The sequence below is a fragment of the Corylus avellana genome, chromosome 3, assembly GCF_965113065.1.
Source record: "Corylus avellana chromosome 3, dhCorAvel1.hap1.2, whole genome shotgun sequence".
NCBI lineage: Eukaryota > Viridiplantae > Streptophyta > Magnoliopsida > Fagales > Betulaceae > Corylus > Corylus avellana.
This window is the reverse complement of record NC_142492.1, coordinates 18,583,980-18,611,754: the sequence shown is the minus strand read 5'-3', so window position 1 is coordinate 18,611,754 and position 27,775 is coordinate 18,583,980. Positions and strand designations below refer to the sequence as shown.

Below are 27,775 nucleotides of genomic sequence, written 5' to 3'. Positions count from 1 at the left end.
GTGAAAACTTTCAGGGGCAAACCTTATACCAACGAAGGCCCCTAAGATGAAAGTCTTAGCGGATAAGATTATACTGGGAGGACCTCAAGGTGAAAACCTCCAGGGCTAACCTCATATCAACCAAGGCCCTTAAGGCTTCGTCTTCATGGAAAACCTTATATTTGAAGCACTAAGGTGAAAACCTTCAGGGCTAAACTCATATCAACAAAGACACTTAAGACTTCGTCTTAAGGGACAACCTTATATTGAGAGAACCCTAGTGTAAAAACCTTTAGGGCTAACCTTACTAACAAAGACACTTAAGACTTCATCTTAAGGGACAACCTTATATTGAGAGAACCCTAGTGTAAAAACCTTTAGGGCTAACCTTATACTGACGAAGGCCTTTGAAATGGGGATAACCTCATATCAAAAGAGGGTCCCGGGGTGAAAACCTTAAGGGCTAACCTCATATCGACAAAGGCCTTGAAGAAGAGACTCTTAAGGGAGAGCTTTATATCAGAAGATTCAGAAGGACCCAGGGTGAAAACATTTGAGCCTAACATCATACCGACAAAGGTCCCTAAGACGAAAGTCATAGGAGATAACTTTATTTCTAAGGTCCGTAAGACAAAAGTCTTAGGGGCTAACCCCATGTCAACGAAGGTCCTTAAAACAAAAGTCTTGAGGCATAACCTCATCTCAAAAAGACTCCAGGGTGAAAACCTTGAGAGGTGAAGTTAGATCAACGAGGGACATTGTTGAAGAACAATGGGAAAGAAAAGCATCAACAGCCAAGGATTGAGTGAAGTTTGAGTCCAGCTTCGCTTCCAAATGAAAATAGCCAGGGATTTTCACTTGCTTAGAAGCAACAGCTAACATCTATCACATCAATTAAGATTAAAGCAGAGCCAATGGAAAGATGCCACCGAATAAGGACTATCCTATCATCATAGAAAATGACATCCGATCTTCAACACGATCCAAATCACAATCCTTTCCTTTTAAAATCACCATTTTTTTTTTGGCAATTTACACTCACCAATCATTGATTGGCTACAATCATTTGTTTTTGGAAACTTTTCACGTTTCTGACACCCTTTCCCACCACCAAAGAGCTACATAACTGTATTACTGGTAGCGTCCGAATGGAACTTGTGTAATTATAGGGGGGCAAATAATACACCATAAATCAAAGGACAATCTTGTGAAAAGCATATAGTAATTTCCAATTTATTCTTAAAAAAAAAAAAAAAAAGGGTCAGAAATAATAAATAATAATACCCTTAAAGGATGATCAAACTAGAAGATGCACTTAAATTCACTTTTTCTTTATTCTTTTTCTAATTTTCATCCTTTGCCTCTCTAATGTGATCAGTTTCCTAAGAGTGTAACCATGGAATAAAATCAATTCAACTATTTACTCTACAAGAAATAGTTATGAGTTTCTTGGATACAAATGAAGGAATAATACTTCACCATATCACCCAGCACTTCTATCATCGCATAAATTCTCAGGCCACTAAAATTTGAAGGGAGCTATAATCCGAATGGCTTTCCAGCTTGATTGGGTTGAGGAATTATGAAATAATTTCAGCCACATGAAAATTAGCCATTATTATACATTGAAACGAAACAGCATTACATCTCCTTCTTGTACAAGGTAATCTTTACCCTCAGATCGCAACTGCAAATATCACATCAAAATAGTTGATCAGTTCAACAATGCCAAGAAACTTTATTGGCTAAGCTAGCTAGCTCCTTGTAAAATATTGAGGTTTTACAATAGCGTGCTTCATGACAGGGAGAGCTAATAGACAACACAAATACATAGAGGTAAATAATCAAGAAAATCTACAAAAGAAGAAAATAGATGCATAAATCTCAAAGAGCCTTCAATATGGTTGAGTCTCCCCATCTTTTGTTATGCTCTCAAGTCCCTAAACCTATGAAGTATCCTTTTCGTAGCATATCAACTCATTAACATACCACACACAGACCCGTTAAACCTAACGACAACAAGCCCTAGTTGCTGCCCATGGTACTGAATCAGCTGCTTAAGTTCTGGGGGCAACGATTCCGAATTGTTTTCCACTAGTTGCTACATCAAAAAATAAATCACAAGCTTCTGATAAAAAACAGTTCTAATAAGATTTAGGGGTAATTACCTTTTCCATATTAGGGTTTGAGTCATTAGGGTTTCAATGATAGTTTGGTCTTTGTGTCAGTAGGGTTTAGCCTATATATTTGGTTGTTTGTATTAAGTTTAATAAACCGAATAATATAATGGCCTCCACCTTTTGTGTGTAAACTGTTCATACAAATTTTAACATGGTAGCAGAGCCTCAGGGTTTGAATCCTTCGTAGTAGTGCTTTTCCGCTATATTTGTATTGTATTGTTTTTTTTTTTTGGTTGGCAGCACCGCCCGTGTGCATTAACTTTGTCGAGCTCTATAGAGCACTTTTTTTTTTTTTTTTTTGGTGATTGGAACTCTTTAGGTGAGAAAAAAAAAAAAAAAATGTATTTAGTTTGTTTTTGGTGTTTTGTAATGTTGACCGGCCTGTTTTGTGGTTGCCAGCGTCATCTGTAGTGGTTGGTGTAAGGTGGCTGGCGTCTTCTATAGTTGCTGCTGAGGTGCGAGTTCTTGTTCCTGGGTATGATGGCGGGCATGTTCTGTAGTGGCTAGAGTTTTCTGTCTTCTTCGACGATACTCCGACAAAGGTCCGGTTTGCTTCTAGTGACTGCTTCTGTTCTGTTTTCAGTGTTTTTCTTCTGTTTTTAGGTACTGCCGGCCTGTCTTGTGTGTTTCCGGCCAGTTTTGAAGCTCCGACGAAGTTCCAGCATGTTTCCAGCGAAACTCCAGTGAGCCTCCGGCAAAGTTTTTTTTGTTTTTCTAGTATCTGTTTTTCGGCGAAACTTGTTGGTTAATCATATGAAATATAATTGTTGTTAGTTGTTGGTGGTTGTTTGTGATCGATGTATCCGACCGGCCTTCGTGTTTTGCGGCGAGAACCGATCCATTGTTGTGATAGATGTATCCGACCGGCCTTAGTGTTTTGCGGCGAGAACTAATCCCAAGTTGTTATTGATCTATGTATCCGACCGGCCTTGGTGTTTTGCGGTGAGAACTGATCCCAAGTTGTTACTGATTGATGTATCCGACCGACTTTGGTGTTTTGCGGCGAGATCCGATCAAATCATGGTTGTTCAAGTTTCCGATGTGTTTTCAACCAGTGTGGAAGTTTTATTTAATTATCTTATTTGTATTGTGTACTCCGAGCTGTTCCAGCTTGAGGGGGAGTGTTAGAATATGTTTTTCTAGTCGTTTTTTCATTTGCTTGTTTCTTCCAAGCTAGATTCATGTGATATATATGCTCCAGCTTGAGGGGGAGTGTTAGAAGAGATATTAAGATTTGAGTCATTAGGGTTTCAAAGGTAGCTTGATCTTTGTGTCAGTAAGGTTTAGCCTATACATTTGGTTGTTTGTATTAAGTTTAATAAGCCGAATAATATAATAGGCTCCCCCTTTTATGTCTAAACCGTTCATACAAACTATAACATCCCCCATAAACTATAACGCATTGTCAATTTCTCTACATAAATTGCCAACCTTATTGCCCGACCCTATCAGACTACCATTTTCTTCCAAAACCCCCTCTTTCGTAAGTCAACCATGTTAAATTGGACGGAATACCTTTTAGACATTAAATCTCCTTAAAAGACAAAAATACCCTAAAATAAAAAATTAAAACAAAAAATCTAAATATATAAATTAATTTTGAAAAAAAAAAAAAAAAGAATATGGGGCAGCCACTCCCCTTGGGGGAGGGGGTGGCCAACGAGCCACCGCCAAAGGGGTGGCCCAACGGCCACCCCTAGGCGATGGGGGTGGCGCGCGGCCAATCCCCAACCAGGTCAAAGGTGGCCCGAAGGCCAACCCCTCCTTAGGGGTGGCCCGCGAGCCACCCCAGAGGCAGCTGGGGTTGCCGCGTGCCATCCCATTGGGCCGGGGTTGGCAGCGAGCCACTCCTAGCCACCTTCCAGGGTGGCTTGCTGGCCACACCCTCCCCCAAGGGCAGCCGGCAGCCAATCCTCAAAAATTCTTTTTACACTATTGGAATCCGTCAAGTATTTTGACAGAATTTGATTACAGAGACTAAATTGTTATTTTGACATATCTCCGATAATCTTTGAATTATTATTATTATTATTATTTTATATCACACAGATGGATTTTTCACTATTGGAATCCGTCAAGTATTAGGACAACCACATGGTCTGATTTTTCATTTATATTTTTTTAATTCAAGTGTTTTTTAATATATTTATATTTTTTGAAACTAATACTCATATATATATATATATATATATATATATATATATATATTTGTTTAATTTTAAGGGTATTATATATAATTTTTGTATATAAAATTAGGGTATTTGAGTCATTTTAAGTTTTTTAATGTGGTTGACTGACGGAAGAGGGGTTTTTTTGAAGAAAATGGTAGTTTGATAGGGTCGGGCAATAAGGTTGGCAATTTATGGAAGAAATTGACAATGCGTTATAGTTAATGTGGAAAAAAGGTAATTACCCCTAGGATTTATTAAATGAATACTTCCATATTATGCTTGAAGAGATATAAAAAGTCATTCTACCATTCCATTTACAAGTACAGTGAACAAAACAAACTCCTGTTTCCATCATCTATTCCAAATTGATGTTCCAATATCTTCTTATCATTTCTCTTCATACTTCTCCTTTTTCAGAAATATAAGAACGGGAGGGAAGAAAAACAAAAGAAGGGAAATGAGGTACCCTGAAATAGAAATAAATAATAGTTCCATTGGCAACTTGCTTTCTACCTCTATCAGATATTGGTCATTAATACATGATTCAAGCATCTTCAAGTCAGGAAGGTGCATTTTTCTCCTTTCAAGTTCTACCACCTAATTCTCGGGCTTTCCATTTCAACTATGACTTCTTTTTCATCTATTAATGTGCACATCTAGTACTAGCAATGGGTTGATGACACATAAAAAGAATCAATTCATCAAGAACTCAATCAATTAAAGTGAACTACATAGCCTAGAGCAAACCAGATGACTCTCACGGGAAAAAGTTCACCGTTAGGTTGGTACTGAGAAGTCACAGAAACAACTCTGGAGAAATTAATCACCCCCCTCCCCAATGTTTTTCACATTTTAAAGATGTGTTTAACATGTTTGACTCTAGGGGACATAAAATTCACATGGCTATTTGTTTCATCACAAAAATTTAGCTTCAGCTTACTGCAATTAGTCAAATGTATAAAAATGTCAATACAAAATGTTTTCAACAACCTGCTCGAATTTAGCTTATCCCATATGTTGGAAAATTATAAAACATTCTCTCAAACTCAATCAAACAGAGCATATATCTATCCCTAAGTATACTCTCAGCCAACAAAATATACAGATCCTTAATTGGCCTCATTCTCACATGTGAGCATCCGGAAGTATATCAAGGGAATAGACTTGTGATTTTGTATGCCTCACTTAAGCTACTGCAGTATTTTCAAGTGACTTTGGGATCTTGTCAATCAACGGCAAGGGGCAGCTTCATCAGCTAGTTGTTTAGTTTGAATTGGTGAATTGACAATTTTTCAGACTCCAAAAACCCATCATTGACATATAAACATCTAGTCTTTTCAATGGTAGGCACAATGAGTATTAGAACCTCAGAAAGAAGTTTTCTTTTCATCCTATCTATGAATTTCAAGAAAATAAATGCTAATAGTAAAGCAAACAACTCACAAGTCCTTTCTCCCTTGCAGCAGCAAGTGAACCAGCAGCAACAAAATCATCATAAGCCACCTGATAAATAAATCAGGTCGTCATTATACATCTTACCGGGTATTTGGCAGAAATAAAAGGGCAGAAACGGATAATGGTTTTTGTACCTAGAACATTCTTAGATACTCCATAAAAACTATTGAATCCGATATTATTCCTTATAGAGGATAAAAAAAATTAGAGTGCCTACCAATTATCTGAAAATTTTCTCATACTAACCAACATTTGTTTATCATAGCTATTGTACGATAAGTAAGGAATGAGGATACCTGCAGTTAGAAGCATACTTTTTTTCCTTTTTGATTAGTTAGTTACAGATGCACAAAACAAGTCTTGGACACATGACCTCACCCTCCACCCTTTTCTTATGGGGGCTGAGAGTTCCATTAGCCATTGGAAGCATACTTTTCAGACATCTATAAATCAATTAATTGTTCAGTTACATTGAATAGCTATTAGAATCAGTATGAAAGAGAGAATTTTTTCCCAAGCTGATTATCAATTGATGACCAAGAAGTCCCATGGCCCAGGCTAGTGACTTCTATTGCACTTGGGAGAGGTGCTTGCCTACAGTCTTCCAGAGTGGCAGACCCTCAGCCCACGTTGGAATTTATGGTAGGGAGGGCCTGTGCTTGTGCAGCCTCTAAAAAAATATTCTACTTGCAAAAGAAGAAAAGAAAAGGGTTATCAAACTACACCATCGCCAAAGACCTAGTATTCATAATTTCATTTCAGGAAGATATTTTCATGGATTGGGACAACTGAGTCTGAGGGAAAAAAATGATGCAGATCTTTAAACCAGCAACAAAACATAAAGAAAATAAGTATCTCTGAGACTGGTGTAAAGAACAAGGTTCAGATTCTATGACAAATGAGAAAAGGCTAAGGTTTTTATCTTGAATTTGGGCCTCATCGCATGAAAATAAAAAAAGTTTTCCTTTTTTTAAGACACAGCAAGTATTAAGTAACTAACTCAAACGACAACAAGAAGAAGATAGAAAGAAACTAAAATCATTCATGATAGGATCTTGGCATCCCACCTCATTAAAGCACTACGAGAAACCACAATAATTTTTGTTCATTCCGCTTAAATACAGGAATGTACTGTAAGTAAAGAAAATGAACTTAGGCAGCATGGAAATCTGCAAGCAAGCAAAGCTAAGACTAGGACCAGTCAAGACCCACCGAATTTAACTAAGACTAGTAAGCACACCCCCTAAACAAATGACCAAAGCTAGCAACCAAGCCGTTGGGCCAAAAGGGAAAAGATAAATGTCCTTTACAGCAAATTACAAAAATACCCCTTTTGGCTAGAAACCTGCAGTTTTACCATCTTCTAAGTACACTCAGAATCTTGATACTGTGGGGTAGAAAATCCAGCCTGAAATTAAACCAGTAGTCATCTGCAAGCCTGCATTGGTTAAACTCACTAGAGCAGTGGCAACCAAGCAACTAACAGCGAGTCCCATACAAAGGACTCGTCGACGAGAGCCAAGAAGAAGGCTCTGAAACCCAATGTGAATGGTGTCATTTTCCCATAGGACTTGAAGAAGTCAACCGGTGACAAAAAGAAGCTCTTCCAAAGGCTGTGGAATGAGGCTGAACTGTAAGTTTTAGGTGCTTGTATGTAGTGGCCAATTTCCAATGCCAGTTCTATGGATAGGGATGTAGGTTTTTGTGGTCCTTTTAGGCGGATGGGTAGTGGTGGTAGTGTAATGAGGCTGAAACAATTGTTGTGGTTCAGAGGGCGAGGGTGAACAGCTATGTGGAGGTGACCCTCTTAGCGGTGGTGCTTTTAGAGGCTATAATGTGAAAATGATTTTTGGTACAACCAAATAACAGAAAGAAAATAATAATAATAATAATAATAATTATCATTTTTTCTGGGTCTTACCCAAACAATTGAAAACCAATGATTTTCCCTTGAAAAGCATTTTACATCAAAACAAATGCAACTTAAATTCCAATCCTTTCCAAGTATATTCTTTTCACAGCCCTCTACAATCTGTCACTATGAACCAAAAGTTCTGCAGCTTATTGTAATTGACCTAAAAAGATAATTCTACAACCCTAGTGACGTAGTAGAACACTAAGGTAACTAATCAAAGAGCAGCGTCTTTGATTCTGTAAGGAGAAGCGTCTTCGTCTTTTGCCTAAAAAGACAAAAACAAGCCCGCAAGCTAAAAGAAAGATAAAACTCCGCAAAATATTTGAGAGAGAATTCTCTGATTTTATAATAATTCAATGAGTTAGTTTTACATAATAAACTAACATATTTAAATAAGAAAAATACTTGTAGAGAAAGTAAACCTAATCCTAGTAGTAATAGTAAACCTAATCTTAATAAGGAAATGAAAATAATTAAAACAAATCTAACCCTATTAACGAAATGAATTAAAGTTCTAATAAAATAAAATCCTAATATAAAATGGACAATTAGTAAGAATCGTGACAATCTTTCATTTTGTACTTCTATTGTCTGAGAACGGATAAAATTCTGATCAAGCGGCGCTCTTCCAATATTGTTATTCATATTTTCCTTATTTTTGTTTTCATCGAAAATATAGGTAAATATCGTCCTAAATCAGACACCCCCACTTATAAAAACTCGTCCTCAAGTTTTCTTTGGGACATGACATGCGCAGCTCCTCCGAAGAAAGGTATTTGAAGAAATCTACATAGATAACACCAAGACACGATTTTTCCTTTTCGTCTACTTCCAAAAAAATTCCTTCAACGATTTCTTTATGGATCTCATCTTCAACTTTACCGTTTGCTTCAAAAGAATCGTCAGTTTTTGTGGTGATCGTGGTGAGTTGTACTTGCGATGGAAGAGGCGATAGCTGTTCTTCCATTGATGTAGTCGTTGGAACCAATGATTGTGGTTGCACATATTTTTTCTCTGATGACAACTCCACTTTTTTAACCAAATTAAAAGCTTCCACATCGCTTCCACCATAATTAATATATATTCTCTTCATAGGCAGAGTGCCTATTTGGAGAATTATGAATATGGTTACGAACATGTCGAATGTGGCTTACGTCATCATCATGGAATCTATCGACATAAGGATAGTGAACAGGTTTCCTTCGGATCCCATAGTCATTTTGGGCATCCCTGTGATTCCAATGGGCACGCATCTGCATGCGTTCAAACGTCTCCCTCCTGTTGCATCATCTGCGCCGTCTATCGGAGCTCTTGGAATTCGGCTCTCAAAGGAGCCTCTGATCGCTTGATGTATCGCTGGTAGTTGGATCTCGAAACAACATCTCTCTCACGAACGGCGTCATTATAGAAGTTGTTGTTGTAGTATAAGTTGGCCATCGAATCTAGATAATGCCGGCTCGGATACCCCATGAATTTGGCTCTTTAAAGAGCCCCTCCCCTACAAGGGGAGTTGTTGGAGAAGTTTGTCACCATTGCGCTAATTGGCCATGATCAGGATAAAACTTGCTCTGATACCAACTGATGTAGCGGAACACTAAGGTAACTAATCAAAGAGTAGCATCTTTGATTCTGTAAGGAGAAACGTCTTCGTCTTCTACCCAAAAAGATAAAAATATGCCCGCAGGCTAAAAGAAAGATAAAATTCCGCAGAGTAATTGAGAGAGAATTCTTTGATTTAATAATAATTTAATAAGCTAGTTTTACATAATAAACTAGCATACTTATATAAGAGAAATACTTGTAGAAAAAGTAAACTTAATCCTAGTAGTAATAGTAAACCTAATCCTAGTAACAATAATAAACCTAATCTTAATAAGGAAAGGAGAATAATTAAAACAAATCTAACCCTATTAAGGAAAGGAATTAAAGTCCTAATAAAATAAAATCCTAATATAGTATTGACAATCAGCGAGAATCGTGACTATCTTTTCTTTTGTACTTCCATTGTCTGAGAACGGATAAAATTCTGATCAAGCGGCGCTCTTCCAATATTATTATTGATATTTTCCTTATTTTCGTTTTTACCAAAAATATAGGTAAATATCGTCCTAAATCACCTAGAACATAAATGATCTGATTTCTGTCAGAATCAAGATTCCATGTCCACTAACTCTCCATTTCACTTTTTCACTGGACAATTACCTGATATACTTTAACAAACATTTTTTAAGTTCTAAAAAGTTAAAAAAGACACCAAAGAATGTTGGGGTTTATTTGAGTTGCATCACATAAGAACATACATTCTTATTCCATACATAAAAAAAAGTCTCTCGTCTCTCTCTCACCCTCATCCACCTCCGCCTAAGTGCAGGCGAGTGGGTGGCGCATGAGAATTGATTTAGTGTCTAGTATTTAGATTGATTTGTTCATGGCTGGTCCGAGAAGGTGGTCTGTGGAGTCCAAAGTGTTTGAGGTGCTGATTAAGGGAGGAGCATCAGGGGTAAGGATCTTGGAAAAAAGCAAAAGGAGGCATAAATCCATTTTCTTGCAAAAGGCCGAGCTGCTGTGGCTGGTGCATATAGTGGAGGACTTAGTGGTAGTGGAAACTTCGGAGGTCTTTTGAGATCAATCCAGAGCAGGGTATCCACGGATCATTGCACAAAAATGCTCCAATAGACATGGGCGTTTTCTGACAGTAGAAGAATTCGATGGAAGGCATAGGAGTGGCTCGATCATCATTCCAGAAGGAAGATATGGTCAAGGCTGGGAACGATTCACCAGGGAGGTGTGTTTCGCAAAATCATCTCTCTGTGCGGGTACGGAGGATAGGGAGGGGAAGAAAGAGGAGGGGGCGAGAAGAAGGAGATTCACGGAGGTGTGGAGGCAGTCGATGCAACCGGCAGAGGAGTGTTTTAACTCATTTCCTGGACCAATAGCTAGGGTGCCTAGTTGGTTGAAAGAGGCTTCTGCCGAGAGGGACAAGCAAGAACGAGTTTCTGTCAACCAAGGGACGGATTTGCATCAGTTCAAAGCCCCGGTGAGGGCTGTCGGTGGCGGAGGGGAGGGCTCAAAGAGGTCCTTTTCTGCTTTTGTGGCGGGAACGATTAACCCAAAGGAAGGGGAGATTTCGGGGAAGGCCAATAGGGCTTCGGCGAGTTGCATACCACCTTCGTTGAGCGATTTGTGTCCCGTGGAGAGGAAGACAGCTTCGAAATCTGGAGCAGATCACGTGAAGGGAGGGGAGGGGGATGGCTGCCACGATGCACAGTCCCTCTTTCGTGTGAAAATGGAACTAATAAATGTGAGGGAGTCATTGAACAGGCTACAAGGAGAGGTAGTGCTGGGTTTGGAAAAGCTAGATATTGTTTTTAAATATCTAGAAAGTCAGATCTCTCCTTCCAAGGCGGGAGGAGTTGGTGAATGTGGACTGGTATTAGGGGTCAAACTCACCCAAGGCATGGCCCAATACAAGATTAAGGAGCGGCCCAATTTGATTCAAGGAGAGTCCAAGCAAGTGTTTAAGACCTACTATAGGAGGAAGAAGTCTTGGCCCAAATTGGGTTTCGGTCTCGACAAGGGCCCGGTATTTGCAAGATAGGGTGGACAAGGAGTCTAGGGCGAGGACTTTGGAGAGAGGGGAGGGGTCGCGAACAGGGAAGGAGCCGGTAAGTACGCCGGACTCCACACCGGACTCCATGGTGGGCGGTTCCATAGCTCCGGCGGGCGTCACCGGCATTGCTGAATTGCCCGTTTTCAGGCTGCTTCACACTGATAAGGAGATCTATGCTGCTTCCCGCACGTCGATCGTCCCCGCGGCAACAGCAGAGGTGCCAACGAGAGCGGATTTGCCTAAAAAGGGGTTGGCGAGGATGAATCAGGAGAGGGGGGAAGGTTTGGGTGATGGTGCGATGGTGGGTACTTCTGTTCAAGCTAAGCTGACAATGGGTTCCGCCTCGGGTCCTCGGGGTAAGTCGCAGGTTGTCTTACTTTCTGACGATTCTTCTCCGATTCTCGGCCTCGATGATCAATGCTTTTCAAAGGGTGGATCGAGTGTCTCTGGCTGGGGGATTTTGGAGGAGAAGCCTGAAAATGGGAAGCCATCGGAGCGCTCTGGGGTTGCTGTCGGATCAATCTCAGGTGTGGAACTATTGGGGTATGGCTTTGTGGAACAGTCTTCGGGTGGTTCTGAGATGGGCATTCTGGGCACAGCGTCGGGGGTAAATTTGGGCGGAGATTCCCTTGCAGTTGAGGTATCCTCGTCCCAGGTGTCCTGTGTTCCAAATTCTTTGGATGAGGATCTGTTGGCGGGTCAGGAGAAGGTTTTCACTATCCAGGTTTGTAAAGAGGTTGGCTTATCGTGTGATGGAGACGAAAGGAAGCTCGAAGCCACCATTGGGATGCTTATGGCTGACAACAAGGATAATGAAATGGAAAGGGAGGAGGCTACATCTGCAGTCAAAAAAGGTAAGAGAGAGCTTACTAATTTGCAGTCTTCGGTTAATTTCTTGGAATCTGCTGGGAAGGAGAGGAGTAAGGGGAGGGTCAATCGAGTTAACTCATGAAACTCAAGATTATTTCATGGAATGTGAGAGGCCTGAATGAGAGGGTGAAGAAGTTGAGGGTTAGAAATCTGCTTAGAAGCTGTAAGGCAAATTTAATTTGTTTTCAAGAGACGAAGTTGGATTGTATTTCATTCAGCTTAGTGAGAAGTGTTTGGGGCTGCCCGTATGTGGAGTGGTGCTATGTTCCTTCTCGCGGGGCGTCGGGTGGCATTTTGCTCATGTGGGATAAGAGGGTAGTAGAGAAGATAGATGCTGTTTTGGGTAGTTATGTGGCGGCCTGTTCTTTCAAAAATGTTGCGGATGGTCTTGTTTGGGCGTTCGCGGGGGTGTATGTGCCTAATAGAGTCAACTCCAGACGTCTTCTTTGGGAGGAGCTGGTAGGGGTAATGAGCTGCTGGGATATGCCGTGGTGTATTGGTGGGGACTTCAATGTTACTCTTTACCCAAGTGAAAGATCGAGGGGAGTTTCTTCTCTGGCTGCCATGAGGGATTTTGGTGAATTCATATCGGAGCAGGGCCTCATGGACCTTCCCTTAGTTGGGGGGATCTCCACTTGGTCCAATAGTCGCTCTTGGTCTAGGCTTGATCGATTTCTAGTTTCTACGGATTGGGAAGTTCGTCATCCAGATTTGCGACAAAAGAGGATGCTTCGGGTTTGCTCTGACCATGCTCCTATTATGCTGGATTGCAATCCGTTCTAAGGAGGTAAAAGACCCTTCAAATTTGAGAATATGTGGCTAAAAGCGGAGGGTTTTGTGAAAGAAGTCCGTAGCTGGTGGGCCTCGTATAATTTTCATGGCACCCCGAGTTACATCCTTTCCAAGAAGCTGCAAGCTCTCAAATGGGACATTAAGAGATGGAATGACCAAGATTTTGGCAACGTGGGGGTGAGTATTAAGGCTCGCATGGCTGATCTTAAAGCACTTGAAAGGGCGGAAGAAGAGAGGGGCTTATCTACCGAGGAGATCGAGAAGAAAAGGGTGCTTGCCAGAGAGCTAGAATCCTCCCTCCTTCAAGAAGAAATCAGTTCGAGGCAAAAATCTAGGATCCGTTGGTTGAAAGAGGGTGACAAGTGCACGAAATTCTTCCATCGGATTGCTAACGCCAACCGCAGACAGAATTATATTGAGTCATTGAATATTAATGGCACTATATCTACGGATCAAGAGGCTATTAGTAATCATATCATCCACTATTATGAGTCGCTTTTCACGGAGACTCTCAGTTGGAGACCGAGGTTGGATAATCTACACTTCGACAGATTGGATGTTGATGAATCCTCTAGTTTGGAAGTTCCTTTTGAGGAAAGGGAGGTGTAGGAGGTGGTAAAAAAAATAGATAGGGACAAGGCTCCAGGCCCGGATGGTTTTTCTATGGCTTTCTTCCAGAATTGTTGGGATGTGATCAAAAGGGACATTAAGGCTGTTTTTGCGGAGTTCCATGATAGAGGCAAATTTGAAAAAAGCTTTGATGCTACTTTTCTGGCTCTTATTCCGAAGTCACATGGGGCCTCCGATCTGAAGAACTTCCATCCAATTAGCCTTGTGGGGGGGATCTACAAGATTATAGCTAAGGTCTTAGCCAATAGAATGAGGAGTGTTATGGATCGAGTCATCTCCAATTCACAGAATGCTTTCGTCAAAGGTAGACATATTTTGGATTCGGTTCTTATAGCCAATGAATGCCTTGATAGCCGAATCAGAGCAAGGGATCCCGGCCTCTTGTGTAAGTTGGATATGGAAAAGGCTTATGACCATATGAACTGGAAGTTTTTACTCTACGTGTTAAGAAGGTGCGGCTTTGGCAAGAAATGGTGCTTATGGATTGAACATTGTATATCGTCTGTGCGGTTTTCAGTTTTGATCAATGGCTCTCCTTTCGACTTCTTTGAGAGTTCGCGTGGGGTGAGACAAGGCGATCCCCTCTCGCCGTTTTTGTTCATCTTGGTTATGGAGGCGTTCAGCAGGATGATTAATGCTTCCATCAACAGGGGTTTCATCAATGGCTTTTATGTGGGTGCTGGAGAGTCGGAACAGGTTGTTGTTTCTCACCTTCTTTTTGCAGATGATACGTTGGTTTTTTGTGGGGCTGCTCCTGACCAAATCAGATTCATTTTTTTGATAAGTAAACTTCATCATAAACCAAATCAGATTCATTAAAGCCCTTCTCATTGGCTTTGAGGCTGTTTCTGGGTTAAAAGTAAATCAGGCCAAATCGGTTTTGGCCCTTGTCGGAGGTGCAGGTGAGGTTTTTTGTGGGGCTGCTCCTGACCAAATCAGATTCATTAAAGCCCTTCTCATTGGCTTTGAGGCTGTTTCTGGGTTAAAAGTAAATCGGGCCAAATCGGTTTTGGCCCCTGTTGGAGGTGTGGGTGAGGCGGGTGAGTTGGCTGGCATTTTGGGTTGTGCCACCAGTTATTTGCCTTTGAAGTATCAGGGTCTTCCTCTAGGGGCTTCGTTCAAGCTTCTGGCTATTTGGGAAGACATGATAGAGAAGATTGCTAGAAGGTTGGCCCCCTGGAAACGTTCGCATCACTTTATCCAACCTTCCTACTTACTTTTTGTCCCTCTTTCCTATTCCTATCTCTGTGGCGAATCGCATTGAGAAGATTCAACGGGATTTTTTATGGGGGAGGCTCAATGATGAGCTCAAGATCCACTTGGTCAGCTAGCACGAGGTTTGTAGTCCAATTTTGGAGGGCGGTTTAGGGATCCGGAGTCTGCGGTTTTTTAATCAAGCTCTTTTGGGGAAATGGTTGTGGAGATTTGCTATCGAAGAAGATGCTTGGTGGAGAAGGATTTTAGTGGCAAAGTATGGGGTGTTTCGGGGTGGTTGGCGCTCTAAAGTTCCTCGTGGTTCACATGGGGTGGGGCTATGGAAACACATTTGCAGGGGGTGGAGTTCGTTTCAATGTCATTTCAGATTAGATCCTGGCTTAGGGCTGAAAGTCAATTTTTGGGAGGATATTTGGTGCGGCGATACGTCCCTCAAGGAAGCTTTTCCCGGCCTTTTCAATATAGCTAGCAACAAGGCTGCCTGCATTGCGGACATCAGGGCGAGTATAAATGGTATGGTTCATTGGAATGTTACCGTTATTCGAAGAATTCATGATTGGGAGGAGGCGGCCTTAGCCTCCCTTCTCTCACTCTTGTATGCGCTCTCATTGTGGGGGGAAGGGGAGGATCGAATGTGGTGGATTCCCTCTAGTAAAGGGAAGTTTGAGGTTCGCTCTTTTATAGGAAGCTCGTCCTTGAAGAGCCCAACCATTTCCCCTGGAAAAGTATTTGGCGCACTAAGGTTCCTTCGAGAGTGGCTTTTTTTGCTTGGTCAGCCACCATTGGGAAATCCCTTACCTTGGATAATGTTAGAAAGAGGGGCATCGTTGTGATTAATCGATATTGTATGTGTGAATCGGAAGGGGAGTCTGTGGATCATCTCTTTCTTCACTGTGGGGTTGCACGTTTTTTGTAGGATGCTATCTTCTCTCGGTTCAACATGTGTTGGGTTATGCCTAGAAGCGTCAAGGAGATGTTAGCTAGTTGGTGGCCGGGTGGTAAATCCCGAAGCGCGGTGGTGTGGAAGATGGCTCCCCTGTATCTCATGTGGTGCTTATGGAAGGAAAGGAATGCTAGATGCTTTGAGGATTTGTCGAGAAACCTTGAGGACATTCTTCATTTCTTTATGTATACACTCTTTATGTGGACTGCAGGATGGCTTGCTCCCATAGAGATCAATTTCCCTGATTTTCTTTTTATGTTCTCTTCTTCTTTCTCCTCTACTTAGTCGCTCTCTTGTATACTCCCTGTGTACTTGGGTTGTACCCCTCTACGCTCTTTAATGCATTATTACTTATCAAAAAATAAATAAATAAATAAATTAAAAAAAAAAAGAAGCAACATTCAGAACTTTATTCAAAATAGGAAGTTGAATCTTATACTCTTGATGCTTACTGTCTCAGCTCGAATGAAACCTTTCTCAAAGTCTGAGTGGATAACTCCAGCAGCTTGAGGCGCAGTCATTCCTAAAAAAATAAAGAATGACAGTCAGACAGCCATCTGATCACAACAGTGTTAATATCGAATAAGTAGTCAATGATGAATAGACATGTTTTAAACTAGCCAGGTTTATTCAGCGGCAATAGAGGACATTGTATCCCATCTGAAGACAGAAAGAGCTCACCAAAAAGTAAAAACTAAAATCTTTTTCTCCCATACAATGATCAGTCATACTAATGCTTTTTTGATAAGTTGTCCATTCTATCTGACAAACTCAGAGCACAAGAGGTTGTTACTGGCTTGGAACAAGTCAAGGCCCACGAAATAGAATTTATCATGATGGTATGAAATCTTTGACATCCAGCAGAACAGAATCTAACCTGCAAGTATGGTCCATGCTTTTGTTTCCTGCACAAAACAATGGACAACAATCTTTTTAATAAATGAAATGAATATAACATTCAAAAATCTCATTTCAAACTTATCTTCACCACCTTCTCGCCAGAGGTGAAGTATGTACGCAGCCCTAAGAGGCTATATGTTGCTCTAATTAGGTTTCCAAGACCACTTTCACTGACACCAAGAGATTTTAAGTACTCCATCCTTTCTTCATATGGAAGTTCAGTAAGCTCGGACTCAACCTGCAAGTAGAAAGGTCGCTCTTTTACTTGCCTGATGTAATAGTAACATCTGGAAGACCAATATCACCAAAAGATTTATCAAAACAAATAAAATGCATCCCCAGCTCACACTCATACTCGAGCACACGCATGCTTAGAGGCACAAGCTGAAAGAAGTTTTACGAGTTAAAACTGTAAGTGTTTCTGTTCAGAAGTGGTCACCAAACCTGAGCTGAGATCGTCACCAGTCCAGATTGCAACTCAGATGCAAGTTTCATCACTTCGTTGACATAAGGATTATTTTCAGGCTCAGCTAGATCTGTCTCTGCAACATTGGCAACATAGGTGACTGGTTTCATTGTTAGCAAGCAAAGATGCTTTATAGCATCTTTTTCAAACTCCGTCAAAGTTACAGATCGTGCCGGTTTCCCATCCAAAAGTGCCTGCAGAATTTTGTCCAAGGCAGACTTCTCTGCTTCCTCCTGGAACAAGGAAGATTGCATCAATGAGATCATAGCCACCTTAAATACCTTAAATACTTCACAGTAACATGTATCAAACTGAAAAAGAAGAGACAAAAAAAAACAAAAAAAAAAAAAAAATGAAAAAAAAAAGAGAGAGAATTTGGTAGGGGAGAGATGCAGGCAGCAAGAAGCTGGTTTTGTTTTAGTTCAGTTATATTCAATTTTAGGAGTCGGATATTTCTGTAATGTTAATATTTTTACAACAGGTTGGATATGGCTACTATGTTTCCACATCATTGGAGATCCTACACGCCTATAATAATGCATTTGAAAGAGTTGCATATGCATCTTACAGAAAAAGTGCTTCAAGATAGATTTCAACAGACTTTATATGGTAAGATTAAGGAAAATTTATGCTAGAAAGTTTTATGAGCTAACTATCAGGTGCAGAATAGATGTAAACATATGACAATTGCTCGATTGAATGGCAAGCCGAGATCTAAAATTCGAAAGGAAATGTCTATTGTGCAATTTTCTATTCTGCAAGAAGCAGTTGACATGGCAATCAATAGCAAAAAAATCATAAGTCCCTGACACTGGACAATAAACAAAAAGAAGCCACAATTGGAAAGCCTAAACAGAGAGATGAAATTCCAAAGCAATAAGCCAAAAAGGCATAACAGCCTTTTTAAGATTCAAGTGAATTTATCTAATTAACTTAAATAATAAAATCTTGATAATAATTAATTAACTAATAATTAGTATGGATTTACGAACAAAAAATTAAACAATCACGACATTTATTATATATATACAATAAATAAGTTTTTTTTTTTTTTTTTGATAAGTAATGTATATACAATAAATAAGTTAACTGAAAAGCTCATGAATAAGCTCAAGTTCATTCAAAAAATAAATGAACATAATTTGAACAAATTATCTAACTTGGTGAAAAGCTCGAGCTTGGCTCGTATTCGAAAAAAAATTAAACGAATTCAGCTTGAACATTCAATACTCAACTTGATTACAGCCCAAATTGTACTGCTTCATATTCTTACAAGAACTTAAATGGAAAAAACCTACACGCTATTATGGAAATACAGTCATTACATATAGGTAATAATAGGAAATAAACCTTATCATAAGTTTCCTTTTTTAACACTGCCCCTCGAGTTGCTTCTTGCATGCAATTTTCTTTGATAAAATGTCTATTAATTTCAATGTGTTTATTTCGATCATGTTGAATGGGATTATAAGCAATAGAAAAATGCTAGGCTTACAAACAAATTTTACAAAAGAACTTTTACAACATAATGTGGCACAATATGATTGGGTTTCTCAAAAGTTGAATTTATCTCATTTCCAATCATATTGTAAAAGCTTTTTTGTAAAATTTGTTTGTTGGCCTAGCATTCCTCTAAGCAATATTAAAGGTAGCCTTATTGTCGCAATATAACCTCATCGAATCCTTATAATCATGTCCGAGTTCTTTCAGTGAAATCTTTAACAACAATAATTCACATGGTCCTTTGGCCCATGGCTCAAAATTCAGCTTTGCATTAGATTTAGCAAAAACTGATTGTTTCTTACTATGCTAGATAACTAGATTTTCCTCCCACAAAAGTGCAATATCCCGAAGATTTCAATCTGTGACTGACCCAGCCCAATTAGCATATATATAAACTTCTATTTTTTGGTGATCATGTTTGAAAAACAACTCTTTACCAAATGAAGATTTCAAATATCGAAGTATTTTGTAAACCACTTCCATATGAGACTCCTAAGTTAAGTGAATAAACTGGCTCACAACACTAACCACAAAGGCAATATCTGGACGAGTTTGCGACAAATAAATTAATTTTCCAACTAATCATTGACACATGCCCTTACCTACAAGAGAACTCTAATCACTCTCCCATAACACTTGTTTTGCTCTATTGGGTTGTCAACTGCCTTGCATCCAAGCATTCCTCTTTCCTTGAGCAAATCAAGAACATATTTTCGTAGAGACGAATATCACCATGTCTCGATCTGGCTACCTCAATGCCAAGAAAATATTTCAAACTCATTGGTGAGATATGTTAGAAAGGTGTAGTAGGGTTAATAGGTTATGGGTATTTGTATTCTATGTTGGACTTCGATATATATATATATATATGTTGTTTGAGAGGAGAGTAGGGATCGGGATCCTCAGCAGTAGCTGGGGAATTTCCCATGAATTTTTTTGTTAATCTCAACCGTCCAATGTTATGCAACGGCTACCAACATGCCACATGTCCCACTAAAAAGAAAATAATAAAATATTATTTAAATTTAAAAAATAAATATAAACTAAAATAATAAACAAATAAAAAAAGAAAATAAACTATTACAAAAAATGGGGTGGCCGGCCACCCCGAACCACCCCATCTTTTTTAAAAATTTATTTTCTTTTTTTATTTGTTTATTAATTTAGTTTATATTTATTTTTTAAATTTAAATAATATTTTATTATTTTCTTTTTAGTGGGACACGTGGCATGTTGGTAGCCGTTGCATAACATTGGACGATTGAGATTAACAAAAAAATTCATGGAAAATTCCCCAGCTATTGCTGGGGATCCCAATCCGGAGAGTAGCTGCAGGGAGAATACGCAGCCTCCCTTATTCTTCTTCTACTCTTCTTCTATTCTTTTGCTCTCATACAAACTAACAAGATATTTCCTCAACTTTTGTAATGTTTCATCATCATTCCCAATTAGTATTATGTCATCCACATAAACAATTAAACTAGTTACCCTCCTTTGTAAAGATTGTTTGATTAACAATGTGTGATCAACCTGGCTCTACTTATAGTTACACTTTACATAGCTTGAGCAAATCTCTCAAACCACGCCATAGGAGATTGTTCTAACTCATATGGTGCCTTCTTTAGCTTACACAGTTTACCATTGACCAAAGAATCTTCAAGTCTAGGAGGAGTCTCCATGCATACCTATTCCTCTAGGTCTCCATGAAGAAATGTCTTTTTTACATCAATCTGCTGAAGTTGCCAATCTAAGTTTGTTGGCAAAGAAAGTAAGACCCTAATAAAGTTCATCTTCTCAACTGGAACAAATGTCTCCTCGTAGTCTATCATATAAGTTTGTGTGAAGCCTTTCGCAACCAATCTAGACTTATATCTCTTTATCAAACCATCAGTTTTATGTTTCACTGTAAACACCCATTTGCATCCTACTGCCTTTGTTTATTCAGGTAATTCAACTAGGTCCCGTGTGCTATTTTTTTAAAAGGCTTTCATCTCTTCTTGGATTGCTTCCCTCCACTTTGGATTCCCAAGTGCCTTATGGACACTTTGGGGAATAGACACAAAGGACAATTTGGAGAGAAAAGTACAATAGGATGAAAGATTGTTATAAATAACAAAATTAGATATGGAATGCTGAGTACAAGATTTGATTACTTTACATTGGGTAATTGGAAGACCAATATCATTAACTGTAGGTATTGATGTGTCTAAAGTGGCCATAGGGATTACCTGAGTTGGGAGTCGATGTTTGTCTAAGAGGCTCAAGAATAGTCTTATTGTTTGGACATCTGGAATAAACTCGTAACCCCTCTACTAGTAGCTCAACTTGCTCACCTTGGTTGCGGTTGCTGACTATCACATTCTGGAACATCATGTTTTAGCGAGTAGGTACATATAAGGAATCTGTCATTATAGGTAAAGGATCTATTAAGGATTTCTCTTCTCCACCTGTCTCTCATACATCAGAACGAACAATAGCAAATGGTTCAGTACTTTTATTACCATGAGTACGAAAAGACACACAGTGGTGTTTAGCCAGTTCACAAGTATCACATTGAAATTGGAAAACATTATTGTGTGAAAACAAAGAGGGAAAAAAATGTTGCGACAAAGTTAAAGTATGATGCCCCAGTAACATTTTCCCAGCCTGAACAAAGATGATAAGAACAGAAAAGAGATAATAAACCAATCATATGGTCAGATGCCCCTGAATCAATTATCCAAATATCATCAGATTTGTCTACATTCCCAGTGGAAGTTACATTCAGAGATGAAGCTAAATTACTTAAATGTGCGAAGGAGAATGCAGTAGTAGACGGTTCCCATCGTGACATCAACTGATAGAGGGTATCCAATTTTTGCTTGCTACGAGTCACACTTTCAAGAGTAGAAGAACTTGGAGCAGGATTTTGATCAATGGTTGAAGAGTGATTAGCCCAAAGCCGAGTAACACCACTATAATGACCTCCTCTACCCAGAGTAGGGCAACCACGAAGGCGTCAACAAGTCTCTCCAGTATGTCGTGATTTATGATAGTGATCACAAAACAATTTATCCTTCTCATCCATTGCTTTCCCGCTATCATGACTCTAAGAATCCCCCTTTCCATTGTGATGAGATGCAGTAACCAAGGTTGACCAATCTTGGGAAGAAGAGTGGAGCACGGCACCTCTGCAACTCTCCTCATTCTTAATATAGGCAAATGCCTCTAGAAGAGATGAAAAAGGCTCCTTTCCAAAATCTTAACTCTAATCTTATCATATTCAGCATTCAATCCAGCTAGGAATTCATAGATACGACCTTCTTCAACTATTTTCTGAATTTTCATAGCATCAATAGCACACACAATCTAGAAGTTATGGTAGTGATCCAGTTCTTGCCACAATGCATGAAGCCGATGAAATGTTTTTCCAATGGACCACTTTCCTTGAGTCGTTCCATGAATCCAACTCTGTTAAATTCCCCATTTTGGAATAGGTTTGAATCACTGCATCCCAAATTTCTTCAGTCGTACGAACAAACAAATATCCCTGACTAATCTCTGGTTGCATTGAATGCAATAACCAAGACATAATGGTAAAATTTTATGCTTCCCATTTGTCTTAAGCAAGGTCGTCTAATCATGGTACTTGAATATGACCATCCAGGTATTCAATTTTTCCTCCTACTTTTTAATATACAAAAGAGTATAGTGTAACCAAGCAAAATAGTTGAGCCAGCCCTGTGAATTCATGAGGTCTAATTTATCTCCGACATTTTTAAATCAAACATCCAAAAAAAATTGCTCCACTACGCAACTGGGCTCAACAAAATATTTAAAATAAACTACACAACACGCATCATATAGTATGTAATCAACAAAAAATTAGAGCAGCATTTTTTTTTTGCCTACTCTAAACGGCCTATCGTTTAGGGAGACTTACTTGTCGTTTGCCTTTGCCTCCATCTAAACAATCTGTTGTTTGTGTCTGAACTAGACAAAATGTCATTTTCTCGATGCCTATACAACTTATTTGGTCTTCTTATAAAACAACTTGTTGTTTTGTCTTTCTCCACCACCGTCGCATAGAGTCGCCAGAAAACTCAATGCTACATCAGAACTTCACAATTTCTTCAGAAATTAACTCACATTAGGCCATTGAGCTTCCTCACCCACATACAATCCTCCTTCACGCAACCATCGCCAGTCGATAATGAGAAGTTTTGATCGGCATAGGTGCACCAGTTACTCCGATGGCACAGACTACCCAAAACATTTCAGGCTTTCCCAAAAAATCTCGAACGTGGGTCTTCAACGGCAATCAGTTGAGACTGAATGTGATTCTACCAATATGACACAAGCACGAAACCAAAAACAAACCACACCCGCTATAATACCAAGTTGAAACAAGAAGAAGAAAAGTTTGGAGTTAGAAGGAAAAGAGAATATTGTCTTATTCCCCTGCACTGCTTCGTAGGCTTACAAGAATTTAAATAGAAACAACCTACACCATAATATGGAAATACACGGATTGCATATTACAATAATGGGAATGAGATCAAGTGTAATCAAATCAGGTAATAATGGGAAATAAAGCATATCATAAGTTTCCTCCTTCAACAAAGTCAACCCACAATACATAGGAACCAAAACCACCCAAAAACAGCCTGCTACTATAATGGAAGTACTGTTCAAGATGCTATAAAAAAATCCCCGTGTTGTTGTCCTACGCCAAGGGGAGGATGAGTCGAAGATGATAATGAGTTACTTTCTACTTGTATGGGGGACTTTGAAGCATGGGGAATGATATTACCTTAAGTTTAGATTGTGAATCCTTTGGCTTGCCCTTCTTGAGCTTCTCCATTCTTTTTTGAATCTGCAGTTATTGTAAAAGGTACAATTTAGTTCTATCACTTCATCTCACCCTACTGAGCTATTAACATAAGTTTCATGACAAATTAGAGCCTGTAAAGATTATCATTAGTACTTTAAGCACACAAATCTTATGAGTTGTTGCACCAAGCAATGCAGTAGAAAATGGAGCTTCTTTATATCAGACAATAGTCGTGTGTGTGAGGTACATATGTCTACAAATATCTAAGCAGAACACCCATCCAAATGGGAGTATATATGGTTACTGAAAGTGGTAATAGCCACTAAAAATGAACTATTTAAGTAGACAGAAATTTCTCCGACTATTTCATCCATGATTTGCAACAAAGTGGTAAAAGAGGATTTGTGGGATGAGCCCCAAGCACTTACTAAAAAACTTTCTTCAGTAATTTTAGTTGAACTGCAAAAGATAACGTTCTAAATAAACAGCACAACAATTTAGTATGCATACAAATAGGCACTGATCCAACTAGAACACCAGGTGGTAACAAATGGCAACCTAAAGGCCTAGTAGGGAATTTCTACAATTTGGGAAAGTCCAATTCAAAACCATTTTGTAACATTTATTACAATGAATCCACAGAATGTTACATCCTCTAAAGAGATTAATCAAAAATTCAGAAGGGAAACAAACCCTAAGAAATATTCAGAAGCATACTGATTTTTTTTATAAGTAATAATGATATATATTAAAAGCGCAGAGGGGCGCAACCCAAATACACGGGAAGTATAAATAGAGAGCGCCTAAGAGGGAGAGAAATGAAAGAGGAAGTCAGAAAAAGTAATTACTAAAGGAGCTAGCCTAGTAGCCGTCCAAGAGTAAAGAGTAAAGAAGAAAAGATGAGTCAATTCCTCCATAGTCCTAGTAGAGTCCTCAAAACATCTAGCATTTCTTTCAATCCATATACACCACATAAGACATAGAGGGATCATCTTCCATACTACCGCGCTTCGAGCACGTCCTCCCGACCACCAGCAATTGAACAAATCCCTCACTCTGCAAGGCATAACCCAATGCAATCCAAACCGACTAAAAATAGTATGCCAAAGAGTTCTTGCGGTTTCGCAGTGGAGAAGATGATGATCTACTGACTCTCCTGTCTTCTTGCACATACAACACCACTCTACCACCACAAGGTTTCCTCTTACACAGATTATCATGAGTCAAAATTTTGCCTAGGGCCACGGTCCACCCGAAAAAAGCCACTCGCAAAGGCACCTTTGTGCGCCAAATACTCTTCCAAGGAAACACCTCATGGTCAAAATTAGACAAGGCCTTGAAGAGCGACTTAACCTCGAACTTGCCTTTCTTAGACGAGGCCCAGCAAATACGATCCACTGTACCTATAGAGATCTTGCAAGAGTACAGCCGATCAAAAAAAGGAGCAACCAAATCCATCTCCCAGTCCTGAACGGGCCGCACAAAAATAACATTCCATTCCACAACCCCATTCCTCCAAGTAAAATTATCCTTCACCCAAGCTTCTTTGTGTCTAGCGATGCTGAACAAAGACGGGAAATCCTGCTTCAAAGAATTTTCCCCACACCAAATATCATGCCAGAAACGAACTTTCGAACCCACCCCCACCTCAAACCGAATACCTTTGGCAAAGGAACTCAAACCTATGCTTCCATAAGCCCATACCATGAGAACCCGAAACCTTCTTCGTGCACCACCCACCTTCCTGGTCTTCATACTTAGCTTTGATAACCATGCACCAAAGAGCCTCACTCTCATTCGCATATCCTATCCCCAAAGCCATTTCCCCAAGAGAGCTTGATTAAACTGATGCAACTTTCGAATGCCAAGACCACCGTAGTGCAGGGGACGACAAACTTGGTTCCAATTTACAAGATGCAACTTAGGCTCATCTCCCATCCCTTCCCACAAGAAATCTCTTTGGACTTTCTCAAGCCTTTTAGCTACACTTATAGGAATCGGAAACAGAGACAAAAAGTAAGTCGGGAGATTCGTCAACGTACTCTTGATGAGAGTTAAACGGCCGCCTTTAGCGAGGTACATCCTCTTCCAACCTGCTATTTGACGCTCCATCTTCTCAATCACATCATTCCACATAACCGTATCCTTATACAGCACCCTAAGAGGGAGACCCAAATACGTCATAGGCAAATCGGCAACACTACATCCAAGGATATTAGCTAATACCCCAATGTTCTCCACCTCTCCAATAGCCACAATTTTAGACTTTCCAAGATTAACTCTCAAACCCAAAACAGCTTCAAAACATAAAAGAATGAGATGCACATACCAGATTTGCTCGAGAGAAGCTTCACAAAAAATCAAAGTATCTTCAGCAAATAAAGAGTAAGAAACCACTCCGAGAAGAGCCTATCTCTCACCGAGAAACCTGTCAAAAATCCTTGGTCAACCGTCACATTCACCATCTTACTCAAGGCCTCCATAACAAGCACAAAAAGTAACGGAGAGAGGGGATCCCCTTGCCGAATTCCCCTCGAACTGTTAAATAACCCTTCCGGAGAGCCATTCACTAGAATGGAAAATCTTACCGACGTAATACACCACTCTATCCAAGCCTTCCACCTCTCCCCAAAACCACACCTATGTAGCAAATACAAAACAAAGTCCCAATTTACATGGTCATACACCCTTTCTAGGTCCAACTTACAAATAACACCTGGCACCCCTGACTTCATGCGACTATCCACACATTCGTTTGCATTTAGAACCAAATCTAGGATTTGGCGGCCCCCGATGAAAGCATTTTGAGAGTAGGAAATAACCTTACCCAAAACAATTCTCATCCAATTGGCGAGAACCTTAGAAACAATTTTGTACACCCCTCCCACCAAGCTTATGGGCCGAAAGTCCTCCATCTCCACCGCATCCGCCCTTTTCGGAATCAAGGAAATGAAAGTTGCATTCAAGCTCTTCACCAACTGACGTCTACGATGGAACTCATCAAAAACCGCCATAACGTCTTGTTTAACTACACCCCAACAAGCTTGAAAAAAAGCCATGGAAAAACCGTCTGGACCCGGTGCCTTATCACCATCCATACCTTTTATCACCTCCCAAACCTCCTTTTCCTCAAAATCTCTTTCTAACCGCCTACAATCCTCCTCATCAATAGACAAAAAAGGCTGGTTATCCATTCTAGGCCGCCATGAACTTTGCAACGAGTATAAGTTTTGATAATACTGCACAATGTGATCTTTTACCTCAACTGGATCATCGGATAAGACACCATTAATACAAAGCACTTCCACATGATTGTACCTGCGATAAGAATTCGCCATCTTGTGAAAGAAATGAGTATTTCGGTCCCCCTCCTTGAGCCACAAAGTTCTCGATTTCTAGGGCCAGTGAATTTCTTCACACAACAAGGTATTCTCCAAAACTTTCAACATATCCGCCTTTCGAATCTTTTCCTCCTGATCTAACCCTCTCGACTCTGCCAACTCATCCAGCTCCTGAATACCTCCCATCAACTCCTTTTTCCTCCCAATATCGCCAAACACCTCTTCATTCCATTTTTTGAAATCCATTTTGAGGGATTTCAATTTATTAGCCAACACAAAACTAGGTAAGCCCTCGAACGAATAAGATCCCCACCAAGAGCTAACCTTGTCGATAAAACCTTCGGCTCTGAGCCACATGTTTTCAAATTTAAAATACTTATTACCTCCGCAAAGAGCCCCATAGTCCAGAAAAATAGGGAAATGATCGGAGAACATGCGTTGAAGTCTTCTTTGTGACACTGCTGGGAAATGATCTTCCCAATCCGAGGATAGCAAGAACCGGTCAATTGTAGACCAGGTCGCATTTTCTTGATTATTGGACCAAGTAAATTGTCCCCGCATCATCGGAATGTCCACCAAATTGTTCTCCGAAATGAAGTCCGAGAAATCCATCATGCCCGAGGAGTAATAAGAAGCACTAGAGCACTCACTAGGGAAACAGACAATATTAAAATCCCCACCAAGAGACCACGGGACCTCCCACACATTCATCAAACCAGCCAGCTCTTCCCAAAGGACCCTCCTCTCCACATCCTCATTCGGGCCATATACCCCCCCAAACGCCCAAACCCAGTTATCCTCCACATTTTGAAAAGAGCACGCCAGGGTGAACTGCCCCACACACTCCTCCTTACTCTCCACCACCCTCCTATCCCACATCATTAACATCCCCCCCGACAAACCATTAGACCCTTTATACTTCCACCCCACATGCTGACCACCCCAAAGACTGTGAACCACCTCATGGGAAATAATCTCCATTTTAGTCTCAA

General features: G+C 39.9%; 1 protein-coding gene across 1 annotated transcript in view; it reads right to left on the bottom strand.

The window, feature by feature from the left end:
• Nucleotides 1-1,247: 1,247 nt before the first annotated feature.
• Nucleotides 1,248-27,775, bottom strand: part of LOC132176669 (GTP-binding protein-like protein) — a 68,076-nt gene continuing 41,548 nt past the window's right edge. Inside the window, exons 5-11 of the mRNA XM_059588938.2 lie at nucleotides 23,422-23,484; nucleotides 17,105-17,359; nucleotides 16,752-16,898; nucleotides 16,638-16,665; nucleotides 16,213-16,283; nucleotides 5,774-5,833; nucleotides 1,248-1,666 (exon numbers count right to left, since the gene is read on the bottom strand). Of these exons, the coding sequence (XP_059444921.2) occupies nucleotides 1,598-1,666; nucleotides 5,774-5,833; nucleotides 16,213-16,283; nucleotides 16,638-16,665; nucleotides 16,752-16,898; nucleotides 17,105-17,359; nucleotides 23,422-23,484 (693 nt within the window). The 3' untranslated portion in view covers nucleotides 1,248-1,597. The remainder of the gene's footprint in view (nucleotides 1,667-5,773; nucleotides 5,834-16,212; nucleotides 16,284-16,637; nucleotides 16,666-16,751; nucleotides 16,899-17,104; nucleotides 17,360-23,421; nucleotides 23,485-27,775) is intronic.